This window comes from Protomyctophum bolini (genome assembly GCF_963924005.1).
Source record: "Protomyctophum bolini genome assembly, chromosome: 18".
Lineage (NCBI taxonomy): Eukaryota > Metazoa > Chordata > Actinopteri > Myctophiformes > Myctophidae > Protomyctophum > Protomyctophum bolini.
Window position 1 is genome coordinate 38660471 of NC_137879.1, and position 13863 is coordinate 38674333.

The window sequence follows — 13863 nt, forward strand, 5'->3', positions numbered from 1 at the left end:
AAATTAAGTGGGAATCTTACCGGCGCGTCGTGAGGAAGGCAGTCAAGGTGACCAGATGATGCCAGGCCTTCCCTGAGAGAGAGAGAGAGAGAGAGAGAGAGAGAGAGAGAGAGACACACACACACGTCAAATACAGGATTAATAGGAATTGCAGCCGAGTGAGAGCGGTTTACGGTGACCCATGTGGACGACTACAGCAGCAAAGACATGGAGCAGTAAAGGTAGACACAGTTATTTCAGCCATGTTAGTTCTGTACTAGTGCACGGTCGGTCACTGCCTGGAGAAAAAGAAAAGAAAAGAAAAACGCCTACATTTATGATTTATCACAGACATGCAAGAAGATAAAAAGGGAATGATTTGCAGAGAAGATCCAGAAAACCCCAGCTCAATGCAGCAGAACTAGCGCGGAGACAAAAAGCCCTAGACTCTATGCATACACACTCACATGCTGAGCTAGAGAGAGAACCACAAGACTAGGCCATATTATCACTATTCTGAGGGTACATTTTGTCAAAGAAATAGCAGAGCTCTGGTTCAAGTGGTTATTTAGAAAGTGGACGCCAACACCAATAAGGCAAATCCTCAGATTGCTGCCGCCTCGCCCTCGTTTCTATGTGCGCTTTCCTCCAACTTGTGCTTATTCTACAACCCGTTTTACAACATTTGAATTGAAAATCTTATTAAGGGGAAATTGAGTCCCTGTTCATTACAATGGCGACGGTATACCGCGCAGTGTGTGCCTGCCTTTCTAATCTGGTCTGTTGTTGTGGAATCACCACTTTGGAATGCTTTTCAACACTATACGACAGGCGATTGCACTGTTTTAAAAGTGGATTTCCACGACTAGCGACTCAGCGGTCGGCGCAGTGGCTGTTCAAAGGACACTTAAAACGTAGGCAGAGAATAAGCACATAGATTGGACATTTTTCCAAAGGGGGCGGAAATAGCAGAGCCACAAGCTCAGCTATTTCCATTTATTTATTCATTTTAAATAACTTGAAAGCTGCACTGTATCAAATAATTAAATATATCAGCAATTTTTATATATATGCCAGTTGTTTGTCATATCTGTATTACAAAGTAATTTGTAATGTTCAATGCCAACAATACCGTTAAAATAGTCAGCGAGCCCTATAGATGCAGTACGGCAATAACAGTTCTAAAGCGGGACGTCTAACTCTACGGCAACCACAGATGAAACGGGTCGCAGGGGGTTTTTATAACCTGAAGACTGGCCTGTGGACCAGACCCAAGACAGCAGGTTCTTGGATAAATCCCAGCCGGCGGACGCTGCCGCCCGAGCCAGCCACGACACACGTGCACCTGCATGGGTGGGAGATTAGATAGACCCCCAACCATCACCCACTCTGTTGACCCATTATTAATTAAGGCCCGAGGTCGATTCTGCACGTGCCTTCAAGCGTTTGTGCCCCCACATTGATATGTATTTGACCACGGAACCACCACCCTCAGTTTTGTGGCAGGGACCCCCAGAAGAGATGTTTTTTGTGTTAAGAAAATTTGCTTTCGAGATTCTTCTAAAATATTCAGAAATGGCAGATGTACAAGCTCGCTGCGCGGCACGAAGTGATGTGCTGTGGGCTTATGTATATCTGCTATTTTTGAGAACCACTGATCAAAAACAGTTCTAAATCCTACATTTTCTGAAGAAAAAAAACGTGTTGCTATAAATCTAAAATGACACAGACACGGATAAAATTAGTACAGCATTTAAAAATTCTATATTATGATTTCCATTAAAGCTATTATAAGCAATAATATGTCAAAATTGTATAAGGACCTTTTTATTTTTTGGTATTCAGACAGCCAGCAATGGGTAGAACGCTCCCCCTAAAACACACACTGTGACACATCTAAGGGGCCGCAATCTGCATTCAAAGATTTTCCTAGAAGCTTTGTCATTGGTCGATTTGCCCGTCTGCTTCCCGATTGGTTAGTCATTGCGACCGGGTTTCTTTCGACCAATGACAAAGCTTCTATAGGAACATCTTTGAATGCAGATTGCGGCCCCTAGATGTGTCACAGAGACCACGTTTTTTGGGAGCGTTCTACCCATTGCTGGCTGTCTGTCTGAATACAGAAAAAATATTATTGCTTATAGCAGCTTTAAACGCAACGAGGTTAAGCTAACATAGTAGCATCCATGCACCTGCTATCAGGGTGCCACAGAGTCAAATGTGTGACTGCTAAAGCATCTAAACAAGGCATCCTTCCTTGGTACACATGCATCATGCATGCATGCAACGATGCTGTACATTAATGTAACCAAGTATGCATTCATGTATCCAATTATACATGCATGCACACACGTACTGTACGTATAAAAACGCACCAGAACAATGCAAGCGTTTCTTTTTTTTTAAGTTGATTATGGTAGGGATGGGACATGAAAATGTCATGTTATAGTGACCAAAGTATAATTGCGGTGTAATAATTTACTAATTATTTATTTTACGTGAAAAACTCTTACAAATGTCACACTTCAACCGCAGCATTGGAATGAAAACGTTCCACACCAGAATATAGAGAACAGATCTTTTTTTTTTTTTTAGCTCTTTTTCTATTTTCAATGTTCCGTTTTTGCCTATTATGTGACCAAATTTGACTGAGGGACTGCCATTGCCATTGCCATTTTGAATTAATTTTTTCATGTCATATGAAAGCAGAGAATCATAGCTTCAAATTGACATATTGGTTGTTCAGTTTGACCCACCAGTTTTGGAGATGTCTTGCAGAGCTTTCCCGTTGAGAAAACAGTATTGAAAGGTTCACTTCTGTGGTCTAACATTACACCTAGCTACATGTTTAAGCATTTATTTCATATTTACATGTCGATTTCAGCTCTGACACTTATTTCAGACATGCTCTAGTTACTAGAGTCTAGTATGTGAAGAGTCTGCCTTGTGCTATTAACTAATTTAAAAAAAAAAAGGAAAGAAAAATCTCCTCTGGTGAAAAGCTGGAATTTGCGCGATGGCAGGCTCCCAGTCAAATCTGGTCACATTAACTACGGTTAAGAGAAGTGGTATATGCAGCTTGGCAACAGTGAATTGATCGGACAATTTCACAATAAATCCAATCTCTGCAAAACCATTAACGGGAGTTTTTTTTTCCTTTTTAAATCATGATAACGACGACCATCGTCTCATCCCTAGTAGTTCATGGTAGGTCAGGTAACCTGTATAGAGAGTAGCGCTCCATAACAAGCCCCACAAGTAGGAAGAAGACCATGATGGTGATGACGACGGTGGTGATGAAGATGTGACCGTGTGATGTTTCTCCTTGCAGTCGTCACCTGTTGCCACCGGGCGGTGGCGAAGGTAAACAAGACACTTCAATGACAAAATAAAAACTACTCATCATTCGTTTTCAGGGGTTGACACCAAGGTCTGAGAGAATATTCAGGTCATGTCCTACTTGCCCCAAAGGTCATGCCTACAGTACTTGTCCAAAAAGTAAATTGTAAATTATAGAAAAAAAAAAAAAATACCGTCTTTTTTATTTTATTACTGGAGCTGTGCAATTAAAAATGACATTTTGTTATGCCAAATACCTAAATACCTATGAATATGACTATGGGTTCACACAGTTTTCACTGTTGGCTACACTTAATTAAAATAACATTATAGGTGAACAGTGCTCTAATTTTATATTCCGTAGGCCACAGGTGTTACTTGAAATAGAAATCTCGGGCGCACTGCATTTTTGGCTCGGCGAAGGTGTTCGTTTGTTTCTTTCCGTGGTTCTCTTGCACCGCCAACATTTTCCATGTACTTTTTGGAAAACTGTCAGAAATAGATTAGTTCTCTAATAAAGCAAGGCTCCTTAGACGGAGACATAGAAAATAGCTTTTATTTTAACATGCTCATAAAGTGATCCGTGAAAAGAAAACAGCAGCAAATGTTTAGTTTGGGTCACCTACGTCAGTGCTGTACAGTATGCACGTATTGACCTCGCAGCAACCAGAAAACGCTTTGAACTTTGTTATGGGAGAAGAACGCTGAATGCTCCTCAAGTCTGCTCGTCCGATTGCGTGCGTCGAAGCCTTGGCTTGAAACGGTTGTATACTCACACAGAGATCCGTTGCAGTCGAGTTGTTTCCCGTTAGTCCCCATGCCCTTAACGTTGACGACCCCACAGTACTGGGAGAGCTCTGACAGAGAGAGAGAGAGAGAAAAACACAAATCAGAAATAATCACAGCATCATCACAGCAGGGATGACGAGATCCACCTGCACACCTCCCATCACCTGAGGTGTAATGAACAGCAAGAGGCTGCAGAGAGAGAGAGACACAGACTGTGAGGGAGAGAGAGAGACACACATTTGCCTTTCTCCAAGGCAACAGCCAAATCAAAAAAAGGCGGAAATCCATTTGTTTATTTGTTTGGAAGGCAAACGGAAGGGTGGGATAGGGCAGTGGTGTCCAAAGTCTGACCCGCGGGACAATTAAACGGAGAAGATTTGGACCTTCTGTTCCAGAGATAATGACCAAAAGATCTCGACAACGGACAGTTTTTATTTTCTTTTTTTTTGGGGCATGGGCAACTCTAGTTTAATGTGGGCCCAGCCCCAGTCATAAATGATTGTCATTGTAATGCAAATGAAAGAGAGATGCACTGTAGCTCCACTTAACTACAGTATCATGAATGTTAACCACTTGGTAGCTAAACAGACAAAAGGCCTTGCACATCGGATTACATTTGGTAATGCTAAATAAGGCTTTAACAAGTTTTAGTTATTTGCGTTTTGTTCACAGCACAACTGAGTTGAGACAAAAAGACTATTGATATTGCTGAAATCAAATTGTTGAAATGCAATGCATTTGTATTTTGTATGAGACTTTAATATGGTCCGTCCGAACATACATTACGACAGATACAGTAGGAGATGTAGTTGGGTGTTTTCATATTTTCTAATTTAGCCTCCTTTGAAAAAAAGTTTGGACACCCCTGGGATAAGGTAAGGAGTGACACAAGGAGGAAGAAACATAGAAACATAGAAACATAGGAGGAAGAAACATAGAAACATAGAAACATCACGCAAATAGAATAGGAAAATATTAATCAGATGATAGTAAAGGAGGATGATGTGGTCAGTGCATACACAGCACCATGCAGGGAGAAAGAGAGAAACCTGAGCACTTTAAAATAGACAAACATCTATGCAAATGGTAAAACTACGACCAGCAGAGTGAAAACAGACCCCTGGTGGAAAGAGGAGGACACTGGGAAGGGATGGAAATGAAGACAGCGTTAAAGTCAGGATGCATGTTTATGTTTTTTTTTCCTCTCGCTCTCTGTCTCCCTAGAGTTCAGAAAGGAAAACATGATGTTCATGATGATCAGTTGGGAGACACTCTGCTTCACAAGAGCGATAAGATATCCATAAGAAAGATTCACGATTAACACATTCTGTACAAAACACGTCTGGAAACGTCATAAGGATCAGAACCGAGTGGTACCTTAGACGTCTGTGGACGTCCTAGCGACGTCCAAACGACGCGGGGCGAGATAATAATATTCAGAATTATTCCTTCTTTTTTTTTTGGCATTTCGCTTTTCGCTTGCCGTATGCTAACGCTCTGTGCAAATATTAGCTTGTCATTGACTCCCATGTTAGCGCGGCGGAAAGAATGACTCGTATCTCCTCATCCAGGGCGCTCTCCGTGGTGATGAATGGATCGATATGCTGGCGCTGCGTTTCTGCTCCTCATCCGTCTCTCCCGCAAAATATGAACGCTTTTTGGAGTTTATATAAATATAGTAAGATGATCGGGGATTATGAGCTCACTTTGTCAAGTCAATTTTTTTAAGAAAGTGTTTCCGGTTCATGGCTTTCAGAGTAAAAGCGATCACTACTCTGGCGACTACTCTGGCACCCCGGAGCGTCTATTTTGATGCACTTCCTGTACTAGATGTGTTAAGCCCGTGAACAGAACCCAACCCTGGTGCACCAAACAAAACACACTCAATATATATATATCCACGGGGTTCAACCTGTGGAGTCACGGTCTCCATCGAGCGTCTGCCCGTTGCAGGAGTGAGCCTGCGCGTTGATCCTCCGCTTCCAGGCGCGCTGGGCGGCCTGCGAGGCTCGCTGGGCCAGGCTGTGGCAGGCCTGCGAGGCGCGCTGGGCCAGGCTGCGGCAGGCCTGGGAGACTAGGGCCAGGAGCCAGACTACAGAGGTCACCGCTCTACTGCAATACTGCAGCCTGGACTCCCACAGTGACCACAGCACACCTGAGGGCACAACCAGTTACATTGTTTTAAGACCGATGGGACGAGAGAGAGAGAGAGAGAGAGAGAGAGAGAGACTATAGGGCTGGGCAATTTTCAGCGAAAATAATATATCTTTCTGAGGTAAGGTTAATTGCATACTGGTGATCGATTATACGCATCGTTGCTGGATGGAAGCCAGTCCAAAACTAAAAAAGTAAAAACAAAAAGTATTCTATTGTCATTTATTTTGAATGATTGTCCATTTAGCATAATTGAGGCAAAAGTTTGAAATAATCCAAGATATCGATTTGAACCAATATCGCCCAGCCCTATAGACGAGACACGGAAGGACAGATGTACAGGACGAAAGAGACCGATATAGGACAGACGGACAGAAAGAAGAGACGGGCAGATGCAGTGTGTGCGCCATAGTGAAAACACTTTGTTGACAGAAAGCAAGTGATGATTTGCACACAGGGCTTCACCAGGTGAGTTTAAAGTCCTGAAATGGTTGAGGACCACTGCCATGGAATCCAAATGAGTCAACTTAAGCCCATGTGTGCCAATAACGCAGAGACTGTGACCCGTTGAAGTTGAACACATGTTAATGCAGAGCCCGTGAGAGCAGGTGAACGGTGTCGGTTAAGTACGATGGACCCCCAGGTGCACACAGTGTATAGAGGCTATAGTGAGGACACTACCTGTTCCATCGTGTCGTATCTTCAGCAGCACGTTGGTGTAAAACAGGGCGAGGACTTTTACCAGGCCAGACACGCAGCCTGCCCACCACCTCTTGATCACACTCACACCTGTGTGCCCCACAGACACCAGCCCACCTGATGACACATGATGGTTGTCACGTCAGTCACACAGTTGCAGTGGCGGTTGCAAGCAAGTGTGTTCAATGTGTGCTGGTTCTGATGGCGGTACAGAACTATACTAGTAAGATGACTAGCCCGTGTAAGGTAACAAGGTTCGTGTTCGCGCGTGGGGCAGATTAAACGATGCAGTCTACCATTCGTTATCGAAGGAAGCCGGCGATGTGACGTTGCAAATGGCGCAACGATGCATGTACAGCTGCTCCAAATCAACTCACAACGTTTCATCTGAAATCAATTGATTTTAAAATGTTGTTACTAGTCTATAGGCTACAGGTATCTGTGGCTCTGGGGCCCCCAGCTACATCTTAGACATGCTGGAGCCAAATGAACCCTCCAATCAAAAGGTGGGAGTATTTGTTCTAATTCATATGCCAATTATGTTATCTTACAGTATTTAATTGTGTCTATTGTAATCTTTGTTTATTTTTTGAAGTGCACTGTTGCACTCTGCATTAGTTTTTATTTCTGTAAAGCACTTTGAATTGCCGTGTGTATGAAAGGTGCTATATGAATAAAATTGCCTTGCCTTGCCTTGCCTTGCCTTTCCTTACAGTACGTTTTAACAGTGGGCGACAGCCAGACGGATTTTTACGGAAGTGCATTATTTGTCTACGGGACCCGGCGACTACCGGCGATGGTCGAAAGGTGGGCGGAGCAACATCACCCGAAAAGATAGAAATAATTCATCTTTTCGGGCGATAACGCACTGTTAGGTCATCTGGCGGCAGTGGCTCAGGAGGTAGAGCGGCCATCTTGGAATACGAAGGTTTCCAGGTTTGATACCCGGCTCCTCCTGGCTAAAGCAAGACACTGAACCCCCCCCACCAGTTTGGGCACCCAGTTTAACACGCATTATGCTACCATTATGCTGCCATTTAATGGCATTTCTATCTCTGGGACCCACATTTATATTGTAAAAACACTGTTAATTTAACACTGAGAGTGTACAAATGGAACCAATCTCTGAGTTACAGACCTATAAGGGTCCATTTGGTTGCAAATTATCATTTAGCTGGGTCCCCCCTGGAACTCCCTCAAGTACCCCTGGGGGTCCCCGGACCCCACTTTGGGAACCACTGGATTAGACAATCCCCAACAATAGCGATTTTTAAGTCCAAGTTAGTGGTGCTCAACCTTTTTCATGTCATGGACCCCCAGAATTCTGTATTTGACCGCGGACACCCATCTAGTTCCAGGGACCCCCAGAAGCAAAGATTTGAGTTAAAAATGTTCGTTAATATATATATATATATATTCAAAGATGTGGCCACATTCTCACGATTTTTCAAAAATAGCAGATCTACAAGCTCGTATTGCGGCACTCGGTGCCGCACTATGAGCTTGTAGATCTGCTATTTTCCAATAGCTAAAGTATATAACATAATGCTTTAAACAACTAAAGGGGTTCCCGCCCAGAATGGTTTAATGTTGCTTGCTCTACCCAATGATAGCCAAGAACAGCTAGGTCTTGCCTCTGTGCGTGTCATATTGTATTAAGGTGGGAGTATTTGATGTAATTTGTATGCTCCTTTATCTTATTTTAATTGCACCAAGATCATATTCTCCATTTATTTTTAAAGTGTATATGATTGAATGCATTTGTATTCTGTAAAGCACTTTGAATTGCCTTGGTGTATGAAACGTGCTGCATAAATAAATAAAGTTTCCTTGCCTAGATTGAGCAATGGAAATCAATTATAAAAGTAGGCTATCCGTTAGTTTCAGCCACACACAGGAATACAGGAAGTACACTCCAAACATGCAGTAATCCTGGTCTCTAAACTGCCTCCCCCTGGCCAGCCGGGGCGCCTGATGGAGGGGAAAGGAACTGGTTGGAATAACGTGTTCCTTTCACGCGCTACGTCCAACCAGGGAAACTCCCCCCCCTGTCAGGTGTAAAGGAGCAACTTGGACACTCAAGCATGAAGGAAGCATGAGTTAAGTCCGTTGCTCTCCCCAGGTTGGTGGAGGGTGTGTAGAGCCCAGGATCACAGTAGATGATTGACACAGGGGTGAAAAATGGGTTACAAAAGTACACTCCATAGACAAAACAGAAACACAAGTGTAGTTAAATAATGCACACACACACACACACACACACACACACACACACACACACACACACAATACGAGCAGTGATGATGACGACTGAGGAACACACAGCGAGAGACGCATACACTGAGATATAAAGAGAGACATAATCAGTAATAAACAGTTGTATTGATTACATAGACAGACCACAATGGAAAAAAAGTGATCCTTTTTTAGCCCAAACGTACGACTGCACCTCAAATCCATCAAACCGACGGGCAGAAAATCACATCACCTTTTCTGTTCTTGCGAATCTTATCCCGGCCGTAGATGGTGGCGGTCGTCGACGGGCGGTTCGCCTGACCGCCTCCTCCGAGCAGCGCGGGGTCCGCCGCCGCCCCCCCGGTCGGTCCGCCGTTTCTGGACGACGAGAAGCGGTCGGAGCGGACGACGCAGTCGGAGCAGTAGTGGTGTCCGTCGATGATGGAGGTCTGCGTCTGCCCGGGGTGCTTGGGACACAGGACGGTGTCGCTCATGGCCGACAGCACGGTGCTGTTGGCACTGGGGTCTGCCAGGAGGGTGCTTTCTGCAAGAACACACAAAAAACATGTTTGTGTAGTTGGTTCACAATTGGAATTGGAACAAACAAATTATACAATTGTAAAGCGCTTTTCCATGTGGTCAAAGCGCTTTACAACGGTTCATTCATTCATACGTTGGGAGGTGAAGCGGCGAACAGTCGACGCCAGCGTCCTCACTGTCCCACATTCACACACCGACGGTGGCGAGCTCACACCGACCGACTCATTCAGTGTCTTGCCCGAGGACACTTCGACATGTGAACCGCCGACCCAGGGATCATTGGACGACCTGCTCTCCCTGAGCCACAGTCGTCCGTACTTTACTACATTACTATGAGAAGTGAGAACGAACCGTAGTACTGTCTGTAGTACAGTTGCAACTCAATTCTGAAATGCTATAAATACATTTGGCAACACTTTTTGGCAGTACTTTACTACCTAAGTACTGGTGCAACACAGGATGTCTGGGCCACACATCAACTTGCATGTTAAAGACGACAAATGGAGCAGTTACCTGTGGGATCGCCATCCTGGTCCAGACCTGAGAGACAGACAGATGAAACTACAGTCAGACATCAACATAATAAACCTGTGCTGAGAAGAAGGGTATTTTGGGCTGCCCACTGTAAAGCCTTGAAGTTCAGAGTGCTCAAAGGAGAACAGACGGCTTTAAAAGTACAGAATTATAGCAAGACTTTCCTTTAAAATCATTGGTTCTCAAAGTTTTCAGGCTGTGAGAACCCCTGTCCTAGGGTCCTCTCTATAGTGCCTCCCCCTGGCCAGCCGGGGAACCTGATGTATGGGAAAGGAACCGGTTGGAATAACCCCTGTCCTAGGGTCCTCTCTATAGTGCCTCCCCCTGGCCAGCCGGGGAACCTGATGTATGGGAAAGGAACCGGTTGGAATAACCCCTGTCCTATAGGGTCCTCTCTATAGTGCCTCCCCCTGGCCAGCCGGGGAACCTGATGTATGGCAAAGGAACCGGTTGGAATAACCCCTGTCCTAGGGTCCCCTCTATAGTGCCTCCCCCTGGCCAGCCGGGGAACCTGATGTATGGGAAAGGAACCGGTTGGAATAACCCCTGTCCTAGGGTCCTCTCTATAGTGCCTCCCCCTGGCCAGCCGGGGAACCTGATGTATGGGAAAGGAACCCCTGTCCTATAGGGTCCTCTCTATAGTGCCTCCCCCTGGCCAGCCGGGGAACCTGATGTATGGGAAAGGAACCGGTTGGAATAACCCCTGTCCTAGGGTCCTCTCTATAGTGCCTCCCCCTGGCCAGCCGGGGAACCTGATGTATGGGAAAGGAACCCCTGTCCTATAGGGTCCTCTCTATAGTGCCTCCCCCTGGCCAGCCGGGGAACCTGATGTATGGGAAAGGAACCCCTGTCCTATAGGGTCCTCTCTATAGTGCCTCCCCCTGGCCAGCCGGGGAACCTGATGTATGGGAAAGGAACCAGTTGGAATAACCCCTGTCCTAAGGTCCTCTCTATAGTGCCTCCCCCTGGCCAGCCGGGGAACCTGATGTATGGGAAAGGAACCAGTTGGAATAACCCCTGTCCTAAGGTCCTCTCTATAGTGCCTCCCCCTGGCCAGCCGGGGAACCTGATGTATGGGAAAGGAACCCCTGTCCTATAGGGTCCTCTCTATAGTGCCTCCCCCTGCCCAGCCGGGGAACCTGATGTATGGGAAAGGAACCGGTTGGTTCCACACACACACACACACTACGTCCTACTGGGGAAATTCCACCCCTATAATGTCAGGTGATAAGAAGCGGCCTGCTCACTCCTCACGCATTGACGGAAGCATATAAGCTCGGTTCGGGGCTCTCCCCAGGCTGGCAGAGGGAGAGTATAGCCGCCCCAGGATCACAGCGTATAGGCTAATTGGCACTGGGTGAAAAAAACAAGGGTTTACAAAATCGTGGGATGATAAAAAAAAATGTAGAAAGAAATCACTCCAGTCTCACCCCAGAAGCTGTCCATCAGGGTCTTCTCCTCCACGGCCGACTCTTCCATCATGGAGGCCAGCAGAGAGGCGTCGGAGTCGGCCGCGCTGTGCAGCGACTGGCTGCCATAGTGCTGTCTGTGCGAGGAGGAGGCAGGGGGCGGGGTCTGCTGGAGGAGAGACTGCGAGCAGGAGACCGACAGACGAGACTTCAGCGCCCTGAGGGGGGGAGGGGGGGGGGGTGGTGGAGAGAGGCCTGTCACGATTCACCGTTAGCAAAGACCCGCCCTCTCCCACTTAGACACTCCCACTTGGACACTTTCCAGCCAGGCTCAGTCATTCCAATGTAAATTTACACATTAAATACTGGTTCATTTTTCGAACCAGACCAGGCCTGCCATATGCACTGGAAAAATGTGAGCGTGACATTTCTTTTTTTTTTAAACAATGTTTTACCAAATCTGTCTAACCCATGTTATGCTTAGCTGTGATTGGACCATAGCAGTTTGGGGAGGGGCTTAGCTATAGGTCAATAATCGCAGTTGTGCGAGATAATCACAATTATTTTTTAGCATAATCGTCAATCGTGCATGCTAGTTAAATCGCAATAATTTGAGTGACAATTAATCGTAAACTTCAATGTGTAATGTTTGACAGGTACCACCAATGCATTTCGTAGGAAGACCACACACACACACACACAGCTAGGTTTTGGTAGTGACAACCAAAGGTATGAAGGGGCGTGCCGTGAAGAAGTGAAATTAGTGAATGCACACATTTAGTCCATACTGCTGCGTATAGTGTGAAAGAGGAATAAGGAGTCACTCCGTTACTACAAATTAAATCACATCTATAGCAATTAACCAAGTCCCGATCCCGACCACCAAACTACTGTAATCTATCAAAGGGAGAATCTTTATTTATGAAGAAGTGCATCTCCGGCCGATAGGTGTGAACGATTTTGCCAACGTGCTAATGGGGGATCATTTAAAACAAAGGCGCATGCCTGTATGCTGTAGTTTTCTAGTTTGCATGCTGTAGTTTGCTACTCAAACAGACATTTGCATGCAACCAGGGCTTCCAAAGTAGGCTCTCTTTTGTTGTTTCTCTTGTTTTTTCGCCCCCCCCCCCTCTCTTCGAAGTTAGTCTGGGCCAGCTCTAAACTGACTGGGCCACACCCCGCGTGGGCCAATGGACCCTATACGCCGGTGGTACTAACCCTCTACTACACTAAGAGTTATGTGGGTCTTTGAAATCAGAAATTGAGAAAGGAAGCGCTGATCCATCCTATTCCTAATTGTCCTCTCCGACTGTCTGTCTGTCTGTCTGTCCCGTCTATCCTATATAAGTAACTCCCCTATCTGCCGTCTTTCCCCGTCTGTCTCGCTTGCTTTAGACTGCTGAACTCCTTGGCTTACCTGTGGCCACCGGAGCCTCCTTTCCCCAGGGGGGTGCTGCTGTGAGACATGAGCAGCGGCCTGCTCCCCAGGAAGCCCTCGGAGGGCTCCCCATAGCGGTCGCTGTTGGGCAGGCGCAGGCTGCGTCTGGACATGACTGGTGGCTGGAGGACGCCGCTCTGCTGCTGCTCCCGCTCGCACTGCGACACGCGGGAGGAATAACTGGAGCTGGCAGGGGGAGCATAGGAACGAGAGAGAGAGAGAGAGAGATGGAAGGATGGAGACATGAGAGGATGTGCAGTGATGTGTGAACAGGTTTTCAATGTAATGAGTCCCGGGATGCAGGGATCATGGGATGGTCTTTTAGATGAGTTCCAGCCAGGGACATTTTATGAGCCCCACTTCAACAACGTTAGGAGTCATATTTTGCCATTTTTACAAATTGCAGCATTTAACCCCCATTTCATTTTATATGGTTATATTCATGTACAAAACAGAAGACATGATTAGTATAACTAAAGCTAGCAAAATAAACTAGAATACAAAAAAAACAGCACAGTAGTGCATCCCATGGATGCAGAGGTCGTTGTTTTATTGCGTCCCTCAACTAACAACAAAACTGTGTTTTGGGATGCAAAATGCACCCTATTTTAATCTCTCTGTGCCAAGAGCTCAGACCATGTACATTACAATAGGGGTGTAACAGTTTGTCAAACTAAAAAATATATAATTTTGGAAAATAATCGATTTCTAATTCATCTCCATTTTCAGTATTTTGGGCGTGTCAAT

The 13863-nt window shown here is 45.7% G+C and overlaps 1 protein-coding gene across 1 annotated transcript in view; it reads right to left on the minus strand.

Annotated features, from left to right (window-relative positions):
* The window catches only part of sun1a (Sad1 and UNC84 domain containing 1a), a 38307-nt gene that overhangs the window by 17215 nt on the left and 7229 nt on the right, over positions 1 to 13863 (minus strand). The window contains exons 2-8 of the mRNA XM_080788702.1: positions 13096 to 13302; positions 11700 to 11896; positions 10249 to 10275; positions 9449 to 9739; positions 4095 to 4175; positions 3201 to 3317; positions 21 to 72 (exon numbers count right to left, since the gene is read on the minus strand). Coding sequence (XP_080644828.1) covers positions 21 to 72; positions 3201 to 3317; positions 4095 to 4175; positions 9449 to 9739; positions 10249 to 10275; positions 11700 to 11896; positions 13096 to 13229 — 899 coding nt within the window. The 5' untranslated portion in view covers positions 13230 to 13302. The remainder of the gene's footprint in view (positions 1 to 20; positions 73 to 3200; positions 3318 to 4094; positions 4176 to 9448; positions 9740 to 10248; positions 10276 to 11699; positions 11897 to 13095; positions 13303 to 13863) is intronic.